This window comes from Sipha flava, unplaced genomic scaffold (genome assembly GCF_003268045.1).
Source record: "Sipha flava isolate LNK unplaced genomic scaffold, YSA_version1 68_pilon_pilon, whole genome shotgun sequence".
NCBI lineage: Eukaryota > Metazoa > Arthropoda > Insecta > Hemiptera > Aphididae > Sipha > Sipha flava.
In genome coordinates, this window is record NW_020273608.1 from 934,188 (window position 1) to 950,498 (window position 16,311).

At 35.4% G+C, this 16,311-nt stretch overlaps 1 protein-coding gene across 1 annotated transcript in view; it reads left to right on the forward strand.

The window, feature by feature from the left end:
* Window positions 1–13,591: 13,591 nt before the first annotated feature.
* LOC112691952 (phosphoenolpyruvate carboxykinase [GTP]-like) overlaps window positions 13,592–16,311 on the forward strand; it is a 9,668-nt gene continuing 6,948 nt past the window's right edge. Inside the window, exons 1-3 of the mRNA XM_025566431.1 lie at window positions 13,592–13,870; window positions 13,963–14,059; window positions 14,757–14,902. Of these exons, the coding sequence (XP_025422216.1) occupies window positions 13,845–13,870; window positions 13,963–14,059; window positions 14,757–14,902 (269 nt within the window). The 5' untranslated portion in view covers window positions 13,592–13,844. The remainder of the gene's footprint in view (window positions 13,871–13,962; window positions 14,060–14,756; window positions 14,903–16,311) is intronic.

Sequence of the window (16,311 nt, forward strand, 5' to 3'; positions counted from 1 at the left end):
GAAAGATACGCGTCACACGAGCTGTTACCGATGGCCCGCGAAAAAATCTGCCACGGGCCGACGAATGACCCGGGGGAGGAAGCACGTTGCCGGAGAACCGTTTTCGATCGCCGTTCGCGCCCGGTTCGCACTCGTTTTCATTATATGTTTTTCGCAAAGACGATAATTGGTATGAAATTGGTTTGAAAATCGATAAACATGTTAATTTTAAGCAATTTAATGAATTCGTTACGGCAACGTAACATAATGTTGGTGCTTTTTCAATAGCAGATGAATGCGAAAAAACGGCGGAAAAACATGACCGTTATGAGAGAAAATTAGGCACAGGTTCCGCTGGAACATCGAAAAAAATACGGCCTTTGGCAGTACATATTTCTAAAATCCGAATAAAAACGTTTTATCTTTTCTTCCCCCTCCTCTTCGAGCGAATTCATAACGGTTTTGTTATCATACACGACGCACGCGATTTCGGACGGTTCAACGGACGTCGACGATCTAGAAAAATTCAAAGTGCGTAATACGTGTTTACAGCGAACGTCCGCGGAACCGGTGACGGTTCAGCGAGCGGACGGCGGCGCGCACGTGTCGCACCCGGTGACGTCGCGGCCGAAAGTCCGCGTACTTTGTCCCGTGACGTGAGACGTCGACGCGTCCGACCGGCACCCGGAACGCGGTAACCGTTAGATTAGAAGTTTTCGGTTGCCCGTCGGTGACGTTACAACGGTCGCGGGGCCGGCCGGCCGGTTACCGCGTGTCGTCCGTGCGGTCCGAGCGGTAACCTCTGCGCGTTAAATCGTTTTCGATTGACGGCGGTGCAGCGGTGGGGTAACGCGCGCGCGACGACGGAAAACACGAAACACGCGGAACCGCGGTATTACGGGCGTTGCGCGCGTGATAAATCGACAAACGATGTCGGTGATTGCGACGCGCACGCGATCGGCCGACGATCGGTTTGGGTAACGCGAGAAGGTAAACGTGTTCGGCGCGGGCCGAAACAAAACGATACCTGTTGATCGGATTCAACCGTTCGTTTGTTTTTGTTTTTCTACTCTTATCGAAAACGGAAGCGATAGACGCCGAGAACAAAACACACGGTTACGTTATCGCAACGGACGAGCCCGGGCCGCCGGGAGGGACTTTGGCATCGAAACAAAATACGTCTTGCCCGGCGTGATAATACCGATTTGTTCGAACACGTGCCACGCGTTGAAAACGCTAACGCGAACGTACGTACGTTCGGCGTGCACACTTACGCAATCAGGGCCGGCCCAAGCAAAAATACTGCACTAAGCAAAAATCAGATTTTGCCGCTTATAAAAAAAAAAAAAATTCAGCTGTTAATTTAACTTTGCCCCTCCGCCTATTTTTTTATGCGACGTATCAACGTAAAAAAAAAATAAATATCAATTCCTTTATTTCACGTATAAAATTATACGTAAAAAGACTTAAAAACGATTTCTTTGTAACTATTACTCAAAACCCATTCGCGACTATCGGAAATCGCGGAAGTGATCGTGTGGTTATTTATATTCTTGGAATAAATGAAAACGCGCCCAGTGCAGGCCGTAATATAAATTTATATAATAACTTAATGCAATATTATTTTATTACATAGGTAAGTGGTTTTCACGAATTGATTAATTAAAATATCCTTCTTATAAAACACCGATACGACTAAAATAAATGTACGAGTCAATTTTGGAAACGCTAAAATGCCGCTCTAGGCAGGTGCCCAACTCGTCTATACCTTGAACCCGGCCCTATATGCAATAATCATAATTTCTCCCGTTATAGCGTTCACGTGCTGCGGTACAGAACACGAAACGGTAAGTAACTCCGGCAAAAATAAACCTCCCGCCTCGTAAATGCTATTCGTACTCATAACGTACCGCGTCGTTGCTCTCGCCAAGTTTAATATGTACCGTCTTCCTCGTGATCATTAGCCAGTCTCCTCGACGCCTAAAAGTTTCTCGGGCGCATTGCTCGGACACATTTCGCATCCCTCGATTCTACATTACGCTGCTCCTTAACTCGCCTATTATCCGTCATAAGCGCACCATTACCGAAATTCGTGTACTACTAGTCAACCATGCACTCGCGCGCGTTATGGTAATTATGTTGGAATCTGTGCGCGTCTAGATATCCTGACAACCGTAGTGCTCCGCGGTGTCACGACCAATTTACATGAAACATCGTAATGTAGTTAGACGATCGAGAAACATCTGAAACACGCGTAAACGTCATAATAGTTTTGTACGCTTAATGATCCTGCCTGTGTTCATACGAATCCGGTGTGAATGCGACGGAAATAATGATCGGCTTTAAAACACGTAACGATACGAAAGGTCGAGACTGTTCGAACGTAATACGAAGGGAAGAGGTAAGGGCAACAGTAAAAACTGTTATGGACGTAAGGGTGGGTGATTGAAGTATAAAACGAAAACAATAAAACATTCAAATTGCATTTGAATTAGGTTCAATGGTTAGACCGTGCAGTAGGTTTATAGCTAGTACAGCTAATTACAAGCGTACAACCACTGACGACGGCATGTATTGGCGAACGTAAAACGTAAGTAACGAAAGACACGTTTGTATCCTTTCTGCCTGATCCGACAACGTAGCGTGAAAAAATTAAGAAATAACGTGCCGTGCCGAAAAGGATAAAAAGGGCTGTGAATTATAATCATAGCAGTAATATCGCCGGCAGTATTAATCTTACTCGTTCACGTTAATCGCCGCCGCCGAGACTGCTGCGTATTAGCAACGTTTTGCGATACGCCTCGTTCTCGCGGCACGATTATCCAAAGTAATTATCGTATTATCGACATTTTTATAATATTTGTATAATAATAATGGACGCCAGGTCCGTCGCGGTCGCGCGCATTTCAAAAAACACGACCGTCCGCCAATAAATCCGATTATCGCAACAAGGAAAAGCCGCTGCCGTAACCGTTGTTCGAAACGATTTATCGGTTTTATTATTTAATTATTTCCTTCCCTCCCCTCGGGGTAACGATGATTATAATATTATTTTAACTACCCTCGTTGATGATGTTTTATCGAACGTTACGCGTTCGCGCAATACTGCGTACCATGTTTAGAGTTCAAGGTGTTTGCAATAAATACATTTGCGGCGTAAACAACAATTAACAATACATTCAACTGAGTCACAGATACATCGTACACAGCGACGATTGCACATGGCCCGAGGTCGCAGTCGATTATCGACGTTGCATCAGTACTTCTGTACGATAATCAGTGGCGAGCGCAAGAAAACGTTACGAGGGAGGGCGGAGTTGAAAAAAATGAAAAATGTAAAGCGTCGATAAATAGCATGCTGTGTTGCTCATAATTAGAGCAAACGACTCGGAACATTTGCATATTTTTTTTGCGCAATTTTAAAAAAAATAATAAGTAAATAGTACGGAATGAATACGTTTCATGCTTTCACAAAGCTAGACTTGAAATTTTATTTTGCATATTAATACGTACGATTCGAGTTTTTTCGTTTTTATGGCATATTCCTCCGTTTTATATTTTTAGATGCAACTTTCAAATAATTTTATCAATAATTTTCCGTCGACGTTAATTAATTCATTTAATATAACACCGAAATATTATTGAATTAAAAAAAAAAATCGATCTTAGAATACGGTTGTTTTGGCCAATGGTTGAAGTTTATGTTGACATAAACATTAACATGTTGACTGCTTTCAGACCGTAACGGAACGCAAGCCTTGGGTCGATTAAATATAATTTTATTAGTTTCAAGTACACATTACATATATATGAACATTGTATAATTGTTAAATGACAAGTACTTCGAAGAGTGTACTTATAATAAAACAAATTAACACACAATAATAATACAAGTCTGCGATGTTTTTGGTCTAATCACGACGGTTGACGTTGTTATATTGAACGGGTAGTGGCTGACGGAACGGAGGACAACTGGACCGAACGGAGACTGCAAACTGCTGCGAGGTTTCACGTTCAAACTGTTACGATGTCACCAGGGTCTACGGCTGTGGTGAAACTCCTCCACGTTACGGGTTGACAGGGTTCAGGTTCCTTCCGGTGGTCCGTTGACGATGAGTTCACAAGTTCACAAACTCGTACTCAATCAAACTAGGGTTTTGGACCTCGCCGGCAATATAGAATAAAACACTCGGAGCGACATAGTACAGACATGTACTCGTTTAGTTAACCACTGAATTAATACACTATTATTTATTTATTTATTCAAATATACGGACGTTAGTCCTGTAACAATTATAATTAAATAAAGTACGTGTACAAGAAATTTAAATATTAGTATACAGATAGGACAGAATATAATGTTTTAATGTAAACTATTACCATATTTTAAGAACGTAATAAGAAAAATCATAAAGTATATTATAACTGTACGATAAAGAAAAAAAAACAAGTTACATAAAATCAAGGGTATAAGTATTACCAGCCATCATTAGAAGGTTTGCAAGGGAATTTAAAATATAATTCTTATTTGAAACTAGAGGGTAAATGGTTTTGGATTTCTGGTATTGAATTTGTTTATTCTTAAGTCAATCAAAGATAACAAATCCGGTTAGTACACTAGTCATAGGATCATTGATTTTAGGCGTGTCGACTTGCCCTTTTATTTTTGAGATGAGACCATAGTCACAGCGTCGTACAACTCATAGTACGTGTATTTGATACGGCTCTATGGTTTTTGTATTATTTTTAATAGTGATACTTTGGATAATATCAATATGCTAACCATGTAACTTAACACGTGCATGTTTAATTAGTTTTAATTGTTAACATTAACTTATAATGTAGAGTTCCGCAATCGGGTGGAGACGATTAGCGTCATCTACCACGAGCACATATGTTCGAATGGGGTGTGCGTCGTAAACTTTAAAGTTAAAAAAGCTACTGGCAGGAGTGTTATGGCGTATACGGTGCATTGGTTGCCTATGTAGACGCTATAGGCGTCGTGCACCGTTACTAGACAAACGTTTTTCCTAGAAATACGTCTCAAAGGTCGCCCCGATTAAATTAATTTTTCTTTTTTTTTTAAAACAGTAAACACGTTGTCTACATCATCCGATAGGATGATACCAAAAATGTCATTGTCTTTTGTCAATCGGTGTTCTTTGATAATTTAATATTAATCGTTTAGTTTTAGTTCTGTCGTCTGTGCACGTACGTCTACTCGTAAGTCGTGTCAACTTTACGTGTTTGTGTACCGTCTTAACGCTAAAATGCCTAAGATAAACAGTATTCTAACAGTCGGCTAAAATGTTATTTATCGGAATTCGGTGTCAACGTGTTTTAGGTTGACGGTAAAGGTCCTTCACTATAAGTTTTGTGACGTGAAAAACAATTTAACGTTATGCAACTTTGAAATAAATAAATAAATTGCTTTAATAAAAAAATGTTAGAGCATATTTTTAATATAGTGTTTTTAAGTGTACACGTACTTGCATATTTGGTGCTTTTTTAGAGCTACACGTTTTCTGACATACTCATTACATATATATTATTTAAATATTTTATTCGAAAATCTCATGGGAAACATTGAAATAACCATTTAATTTGTAGTTCGAGTAATTTTTTTGAGTAGTTTTTTATATTTCAGGGGGTGGGGGAAAGATAGAACCCTTAAACCCTCCTCTGCGTTCGTGCCTGACGATAATCGGTCGTAACTGATGTCGCCCAGGCTAATGGATAAGATGAGTGCGTCGTATCCCGTGAACGAACGCCGATTATATCGAATGATCGCTCGAAATGGTTTTCGAGATTCACATTCCGTTTCGTCACGACAAACTGATCAGTCCGATATTCCGTCAAAATCGAATAAAATATATTCTATTTAGGGGATGGCGAAGGGTTGGAAGGGCCAGTGGAGCAACTAGACATTTAGTGGCCTCCTTACCAAAAATGTAAATGGTCTAAAAAAGTCCAAGGTACACCGCCTCTCCCCACCCATAAAATAATCAAAACCATTGTATCGTTAATAATTTCATAAAATGAAAAATAATTCTATGAAGTAATTTTTATTATAATATTTTATTATAATTATTTATAGAATCTATATATAATATAATATATAATATACTATATAATATCTATATTATAGATATTATATATAATATTAAGAATTTATAAGTTAAAAAGTATTAATATTTCTAGAGCTCTTCGTAAAAAATTTTCTAAATAATGCTTGCAGAAAGTCAAAAATCGTGGACTCGGACCGACCGGAAGTTCGGAGTTGGTGAACCCTATTGTTTTTTCTAGAAATATTAACACATAGTGTTTTTTATTCACAGTTAAAAAATATTCCAGAAGTATATAATGTATATATATATATCTCATCGTGGGGCGAAAAAAGAATTCCCGTTGGTTTGCGCTAAAAGAGCAAACAGCACGAAAAGAGGCCACGAATTATATTGACGGAAAAAACATCACGCGCGCAACAACAACGACAACAGTGTACAAGTAAGTGCTGTCATGGTGAACTATACGAAATATTTTCACACGTGTCCTACAGGGTCCCAGAATAATTGTAGTATTATTGCAGGACGAAGACCAATAGCGGTGGCATGTGTTCGATTAGCAGCTGAGTACGAAGGGATTGCCGCAAAAATGCATACATCGTTGTCCTCTGTTGAAAATCTGGAGTGTAATTACGCATAAGCATATGTATAATGTAATTAGCGAGTGCGTCGGAATAGATTAAGGTTGGAACACAAATTTAATTACTGAACTCACCGTTGGACATTTACCAAAATAAGTTAATCAACTTTTTTTTTCTTATAAATCATTTATTATTTTGTTATTAAAAAAAAAATTAAAGTATAGAGTTTAGAGAAATAATATCATATAATAGCTCTATAATGTTTAGGTTTATTTATTATTCTTGTAATTTATTTTATTATACGGGCCAGCCCAATTACAATAGTTAACGTGGGAACATTAAAATTGTTTACATGATTGCATTGTTGTATTTAGAAATGAGTTTATTCCATATAATGTACACTAGAACGACATTTAATAATTTTTCATCTATTTAGTATCATCAGCAAAAAGCAATATGTTTGAATCAATAATTCTAATATCATTAATATAAATATTACAAAGAAGCCAAATGGGATCCCAGAGGAACACCAGAAATAACATTGTTTATGTACGAGTTATAGTTTTTACATTTAACGAACTGCTTTCTACTGTATAATAACTAGCCAAGAAAATAAAGGATTACGAAGCCCTGATTGGTACAACTTTGAAGCAAGTACCCATATTATGGTCAATCTTGTCAAAAGTTCTAGAAAAGTCTGTGTAAATTACGTCCACTTGACAGTTTAAATCAAATGCATTTAAAATAAAGTGTCGCACCATTGAGAGATTAGATGTGGTAGATCTTGACTCGATAAACAACGCAAATTTGATTAAATTTAATTTAATATAATAATAATATGTACAGACATTTAAAAATAATACTAATAATTTTATTATTATAGTCATTAAAATAAATATAGTATGAATGTCAATGAAAATATTATTACTAAAATTACAAAAAAAAAAAAAAAAAACGTAAAGGTTAACAACCAGAATAATAAAAATTTTAAAACAAATGTCAAATGACAGAACTCAAAAAAAGTAAAAGCCCACGGGGACGGCTAAAAGCATATAAGTTGACCGATATATCGTGGCGATCGGCACACTGTCCGCGAATGCTTCGTGACACATATTTTTAAAGAGCGGTTAAATTTTTTTTTTGTAAACAATACTTTCAAATATTTTTGGACTAACGGATATTACAGAAATAGGTTGGTAGTTGATTACTTGATTGGTGTCTTCACTTTTAAATACAGGAGAGATATAGGAAATTTTGCATTTGTCTGGAAAGACACCTGCAGTTAAGACGTCGATAAAAATAACATCAATATGGGAGTCGACGAAACAAATTTATACTGCATAAAAAATATATTAGAAATTTGGTCTTATCGAATCGTAAAAGTTATATCAATAAGATAATTATAGATATCACCGAAAGTCAGCGTACACGAATTGAAATCAACAGAGGCAAAGCTTGTATTACAAGTATCAAAAATTACTCGAGTGTTTGATGAGTCGTTCAAAACATTTGAAAAATATTGAGCATAACAGTTAGTTTTATCATCGCCACCGGAAATATTGTGACTATTGTACTGCGTACAGTTTACTCTTAACGTATTGCAAAAACCGTTTAGGATTACTAGTAATAGAGTTTTGAGTTTTTTTGGGTTTCTTCCCAGTCGACGAATAGGTAGAGGTTTGGTAAGGAAACCGATAATGTTGAAAGTTTCGTCAGTAAGAGTTTCGGTCATTGTGTCGAACAGGGTTAGATGTTGAAAAGTCAGGTACGTTAAATAATATGATGTTACGAGTTCTGGATTGCCGGTCCATAAATTCCAAGAACAAATTATCTTGATTGATAGATAGTTAAGTGAATCGAGTGTTTGACGATAGATAGTTTAGACTCGGTTTCAAGGCCGTATATAGAAATTTTTCTCGGGAAAGGTCCAAAACATGTATATTGTAATTTTATTGAATTTAGATTTTAACTTTTGATATTTGATTAAAAATAAAACAGAAAAAAATGTAATCTACTTTTATAAAAATAAATACCATATTTTTATATATTAAGTTATAAAACTAAAAGCAGTCAGTGGTTAATTAAAGCTTAAGTCATTTTTGACTGAAAATATTTATATTGGTATTAAAAAAAAAATAATTATTTTAAACATTCGTAAAATATCGAAGAAATTTCGGGGAGGTCCAGACACCCTGAACACCCTTCAGATATGGCCTTGCTCGATTTACTCGATTAGTTTAACCCGGACTACGATTCCGGTTCCAATTCGGTCTCTAGAAAAAAAATTAATCATTTCCGGTTTTTTAAAAAACTAAAATTTTGTTTTCTTTTCGGTTCTTAAAAAATGAAAAATTGTTTTCAAGTATTGGTATTACACTTATGTAAGGAAAATGTTGTTCTGTTTCGATTTTTTAAAAATGTAATAAAATATTAGCAGTTAATTAGCGCCGATTATTGCAGTGATTGCCAATTTTTAACAAGATATTCTATTTCCATTAGTTTATTACTAAGGAGAGAACTAAATAAGTAAACGATTCACTCGTAATTGTCTCTTAATGCAACCTCTGTTTCGAATAACCTTTTTTATTATTATAGTTCATACAGTGATTGTTATATATCATTTTAAAGTTACCACTTGTTAGGTATATCAGTGTTCAGTATTCGGACGTTTAAAATTTACACCAATCTTTTTTTATTTTTTTATTACCGCACGCTATATTTGTTTAAGGATAGATTACGTTCAGAGGTTTCAGTAGATACTGCTAAAGAATATCTATTCAACTTTTACAGGATATTTTACTGATCATTTTATCTCATAGATTAAAAGAATTTTAGAATACTCGATAACAGTGCTAACAGTTAAAGATCTTTTAATATTTATTCAAAATTCATTCATAAAATCAATAAAATATAAAAAAATTCAAAATTAACAAATGATAAACTATTATTTTAATAAAATTATTTATTATACGAACGTATTTTCTATGTGTTAGGATAACCCGTAATAACGTGTAATAGGAAATAGCTATGTAGACACTATGTAGACGGTAACAAGGAACGGCACTAACAACGATATAATTGTGTTAACCGCTCAGGCGTACATCAGATAGTCACGATAATAACATGCCTAGTTTTTTATATACATATTTTCAGAAATTCTCGTTATTGTATTAACTAGAAGACCAATAGGTATAATACTGCGCAATAAATAAAATTACTTTTACATTTTTTGTAATTCCTATTACACTATTATCAGTTGTTACGTAGAAATATTTTATACTCGGACGTATTATAAATCCTAATAGTATTAATAAGAAGAGATCTACGCATTCGTTTATTTCTTATTATTAACTAATGACATGTATAAATGAAAATAATGGAATTATAGAAAAATCGAAACCAACCGTAAAAAACGTTTACAAAAAACTGTGGGTTCCGGTTTTTAAATAAATTCAAACTATGGTTCTGACGAGGTTCCGGTTTTAAAAATTAATTTGAATTATGATTTCATTGTGGTCTCGTTTCCCAATATTCAAAGGATTCCGGTTCCAATACCGGTTCTTTTCCTTACGATTCCATTCCCTGGATGTAAGTTTACATTTCAATACACTATTAAATGCGTTGCTTTATGTACACTTATATCGTATTCAGGATGGAATTCAAACGTTAAAGTTCGATTTCAATTCAAGCCAATTTATTAATAAATGAAAAAATAAATAACAATTTTTGCAAAATAATAACAGTTATACGGTTGTTGGATAATGTTATGGTAAAAAACAAAATAATATTTAAATTATGTTCACTTTTCAAGGGTAAAATATATTTTTTTTTGTGATGGTCAGAAAAATAATATCTATATGATAGAAGTTGAAATTTATAAAATTCGCTGTTTAATTGTTTATTAAGATCAATATTTTAAATAAGCGAAACGTAATGGCACGAGACATAAAAAAAATAAAAACATTAAGTGCACTATTCCACTCATCGATGCTTTAAATAATTTTAGATGTCAACTCTTCGTTTGATATTCGATTTAGTTTAGTTAGAAATTCTTAAATTTACAGTTGTTACATAAGGAACTTAGAGCCGACTTATTATAAAGAATAAAAATAAAAAATAAATGTTGAAGGGTCTTATTTTTAGTTTTGGTTGGTAATTAGATTATAATGATGTTATCGTATATATATTATATAGAAAATATAAATAGCTTAAAGTTTTTAAAGTACATAAACAGCAAATTATAAATCAGTAAAAACAATGCATGCAATACCAAAAAGTTCAAATTAATTAATTCACAAAATGCTTGAATAAATATTTAGTATAAAGCATTTGGAAATTAATATAATTTTTAAATCAAATTAAATAACTATAAAAACAAAGATTGACGTAAGCTACACAATTTTAATTTATTATTTTTTGGAAACATTCCAACAACAACAAAACCTAAGACGAATTGATGCAACCTATAAAAGGATCTTCTAATAAGCTGCTATTGGGAAACGTTAATTTTTTTTATAACGTATTTGTACAATATTTTCAAGTAAATAGACGCTTCATTTTTGCACAGTATATATATATAAGAAAAATAAACATTTTAAGATGATAGTAAAAAAATTTACGCAAATACCTACGTTAAGTGATTCGGTAATGCAATCTTGAATTTTATACTGTAATTCAATACACGAGTAGTCAAATGTATAGAATATTAATCGTAAAAACGAGCGTTAAAACTGAAAAAAAAACGTTCCGTACGCGTTTTATGACTAAGAAATAGTTTCAACCACGTGTATGTGTACTGTGTATCTAGTACAATATGTTACTATTTTTCGGTTCAGTTTGTGGAAATCGAATAAAATCCTTCACTGGCCCACCAATACGATTAGCCCTAAGCCTATAGCATAAGTGCAGTCGTCTAATGTAAATAATTTTGATTTTTTCGAACAAACGCACGTATTAGTATTATTATGTTTTTTAATCGATCAAGATTTCTGTATTGGAACTACGCAACATGCTATAGACCACCACCGAATCAAAAATAAATCATTTTTATGAACAACAAACTATTTAATTTAATTAAACACAAATATGTTTATCCATATTTAATACAAATCAACGCTCTTAAATGCCCAACGTTGATGTCCATCGTTATTTTATTGTGATGCGAAGTATTTACGTTTTTGTTATTCGTAAAATGTATTTAATTTTGGATACGATGTTTCACATCTGAACCAATGATCTACAGATAAGATTTAAGTTGTATAATTGTATGAGAAATCTTAATTACGCATGTAATTTTTTATTTTATACATTGTAAACAATTAGTCACCGCGATTAAAAGGGAAGGTGATAACGTTAATTGGGAAATTAATTAATACACAAAATATTTAAACGGCAATGAAGACTGTATGAAATCAATAAATTAAAAAAAATAGAGATATGAACAGTAAATGATGAATATAAATTAATTTGTTATCTGTTTGTTTTATTTGTATTTATTAAAAGTATATAGAAAGGAGAGTTAATTATATTATTACAAAAAGCCCGTCAATATGTGATGATAATAATTACAATAATTTTTATTTCTGCCCAGCGAATGTTACAATCGACACAAATGCATTTTATTTTGGTTTGGTTCACCACTGTTGATAATCTTTTATTAGTGACACAGAAGAAATTACTAATCGTAAACCAAACGTATTATTGTAACTCCGTTTTTTTTTTAAATTATTATTATTAATAAAATAAGAACATTTAAAAATCCATACAATCATTACTACAATAAGTAGATTTGATAATTTGGCAAAGTACATGGCGTGAATAACATGATGAAGAAATCAACCATTGGCATATCATCTTTTAATTAAAACATTATGTGGTAAGTCTCCACACAATTCGTGTTTCGATCTACGTGGTGGGTTTTATGGTAGTATGAAAGTTGACATACGAATAAATAAATAGATTATGAAAACGTTTATCGAATATGTGTGCTAATTCGGTTGATGTTTTTATACAGAGGCCCTTGCATAAGGTAAGGTTTTATAAAAACCAAAAAACGTGCGATAGTTGTCTTAATGAAATCGATTGGAATAGATAAATTGGTCTGATATTAAAATGTTATGTTGGACTTTAGAATTGCAATAACATACGATTAAACGGTTGTATAAATAAGGAGTTTGTTACGAAATGATATTTTAGAACTCGGAAAAGGTCGAAGGATACGTGATCTTGTATTGGCCGATTTGAATTTTTCCTTAACGTGAGGGTCACGTGTTAAACGTTTATCCAGCAGTCTTATTAACGGTATATAATGGACGTTAAGAGCGCTGACAAAGTCAATATTTGAATTAGACCGATGTGTTAACGGACATTATTTTAAAATTGGTGTACTCGAATACAACTCGAACATGGTTTACGGTTTCCCGTCTCGAAAACCGACGACGAATATGGAATTGCCCAAAACACTAAGTAAACATTTCGCGTCACGATCACGAGTAGATCGCTCGTACAATAACGTTTATTGAAGCCGCCGTCAACGCCGAAACGCTGCGAAACGGTTGGGGTTTTTCTTCGCGGGGTGCATCCTAAAAATATCGTTTAACCTAACTGCCCCCTAGCCGGCCACCGCAAACGGAGAAAGAGCCCGTCCGGTGACGGTTCACCGCGTAGGCGAAACCGTTAACGTTACGACGTAACGACGCAATAATCGTTCTGCGCTCGGTGCGTTCGAATATTATTGGTGTCGCGGACGACAGTCCAACCCGGATAAACCGACGACGACGATGATCGCGATAAACGGTTTACAATGATACCGCGTGGCCCGTGCGTGCGGCGCAGACGTACACGACGCGGACAAGCCGTGTGGACGGTCCGCCGTCGGGGGTGGGGGGGGGGGGGGAGGGGAGAGAAGACGAATATAATTATTATGTAAACAGATTACGCGCGCGCGCGGGTTTAAAACCGAATCGTCTGACTGTTGCGGCGTTCAGTCGACCGATTGTCAGCGGACGAGTAACAGCGACAGCATACGAAGCCAACGAACTTCCGATACCATCGTTGCGCGTTCTTCGTCTTATATTCCGCCAACGCACCGATCGGATGGTCCGACGCACCCACCTGAAGGTACCGATGAAACGCGACGTCGCCCGGCACACTGGTTGCACGTAGAAGAAACACATAAGCAATCGGGAGCAGTACACGGTTACGATCGTCTGCGCGCAACATGCCGGACTTCGACTGCGGCGGAGAGTGAGTATACGCGCGGCGCGTTTGCCGCGGGACATCGCGAAACGTTTCCCCGTGCTCGGCGTACCAATAACGCCCGGATCCCTGTCCTGCAGGTACGTGTCGGTGCGCAACTGCGCGGGCCATTTCCAGCGGGTTTCCGGGTCGCAGCCGGCCAGGAAGTTGAGCGTCGTGTCGTTGCTGCCCAACAAGGTGAGAACCGTCGCGCCGCCCCGCGCGCGCGATTAGTTGCACCGCGACGCAGCGGATACCGTTCCCAATGACAACGTCCGGGAGTTAGTTTTGCGTTTTTGACGTTTTTTCCAAAAAAAAATTTTGCTATCGATGCTACTGTTATTTTCTTAATTTTTTTTGTTTTTTTTTTTAGAGCATTTTTAGTTCCAAACTCGAAGTTGAAATTCAATATTTAGAATTTTACCCGCTCGTGTTTTTCTTATACAAATATAACAATACTCTTACAATTTGATCGGACCGTAGTGATGTTAAAACATAATGAATCGTTTATTTAAATCGTGTTCTTACCATAATTATTAAAAAAAATTTAGTGCATTTTTTTTCTTTAGCGAAGGACTTGGAATTTTTTAGGGGAAAAGAGTATTTTTTTTAGGGTATTGCAAAACACAAGAAACCCAGCCCTAGTAATATAAGTATGATCTTGTCAATGTACTATTTAGAGGTTTTATCAGTGCACTGGTTGATGTATAATAAAACAACAATCGTAGCAATGTATTCTCGTGGTTTTCAACTTTTATTTTCATTTTCTTCCTACTCCGGTGCATATTTTTCATATTATATTGTCGTCACCATTCTGCGGGGGTTCGGTGACGTTACACTGCATTATAACACCGATAGAACGGTTTTTTTTTTAATATTTTTATTTTTCTTAAAGCTCAGACAGTTCGTCGAGGAGAGCGTGAGGCTATGCCGGCCGTCAGATGTATACGTCTGCGATGGATCCGAAGCCGAGAACTCTATGCTCATCGATCGGCTGCTGGAAAATCGGACGATCGTTGCACTGCCCAAATACAAGAACTGGTAATGATCACGTTCATTCTCGCTACGAGCAATAGCCAAATGTATTTAACAACGTGCAGCTCGCTTCACATTTCACCGATGAGAAAACATTTTCATTTTCGGAAAATTCCTATTTCTAGTCCCGAGTCCGTCTTTAGCACGAGTAGTTCTACTATTTTTAGTCACCAGCATCTAATTTGACTTTTTAGGATTCGTAAACTTTTATGCGTTCATCGAACATTGCATCAATGTTTCAATGATTCAAATCCACATCTACTGTTATAATATTTAAAACGTAGAACACTCGAAATAATTTTTTGTATTAATATCTAGCTCGACTGCGTCGCAGTCAATTTATTACGAAGATTCGAATAGTTTTTTTTTTTTTTTTTTTTAAATTATGTTTGACTTATTGCGACTCGAATCCGTGCATAATTACCATATCACGCGTTCTACTCACCGCCGTACTGATCATGTATTCTCGGCCTTGAACGACGAGCATTTTTCGTTTACCCGCGATGACGTAGATATAGCAAAAACATACGGTTATAACAATAATAATAATAATTATATCAATAATAACAAGAATAGCTAGAAAACGTGTGTCGTCGCGTGCAAAGCGCACGTATTTACCAAGTTGTGCTGTGACCAGGTGCAATTGTGAAAGGTGGGGACGCGCAAGAGGGTCTTTAGCATCCCTATGTTTTTTTAGGTCAATCTTTAACAATTGCATTGAAATACCATCAATTTAATATTCAACAATTTCAGCACCGCCAATATTTGGGCTCTAATTACGCATATGGCTGCGACTGATATTTTCTCCTCTAATTAACACTTTCCCCTCCTCGAACCGTCTTACATAATGGTTCACGCACGTATTATACGTTATACCTCACGGTGTTATTCGCATCGTTTTGTCACCGAGGTCGACGGTCAAAATTCATCTTCCTTGTAACATAAATCTCGTCCGTTTCCTCAGCACTTCATGTTAAAGTTCATATAATAACACTGCAGCGAACAAGTCGGAAACAACCATTAACGTCCGCCGAACGATTTTATGAATTTGTTCAACGTTCGTAATCAATAGGGATCGGATTTATATGTAAATACATATTTTTATTAAAACGAGATATTTAAAATTTGATAAGAAATGTTCATGATTTAAATCATTCCTATTAATATGATGCTACTTTTATTTTACATATTTTTACATATTTTGGTATAATTACATATTTTTACATATTTCACTAATTTGTAAATATTTTTAAACATATTTTATTATTTCATCATTCATACGTCTTCTTCGTACAAAAATACAAAAAATTATTTCAAATTTAGATCCAGAACTTTTATCGCTATTAGAAAAGCTCAAAATATTATGCAAAATGAAACATTGAAAACAAATTTAATTTTCATCTTAATGAATTTTA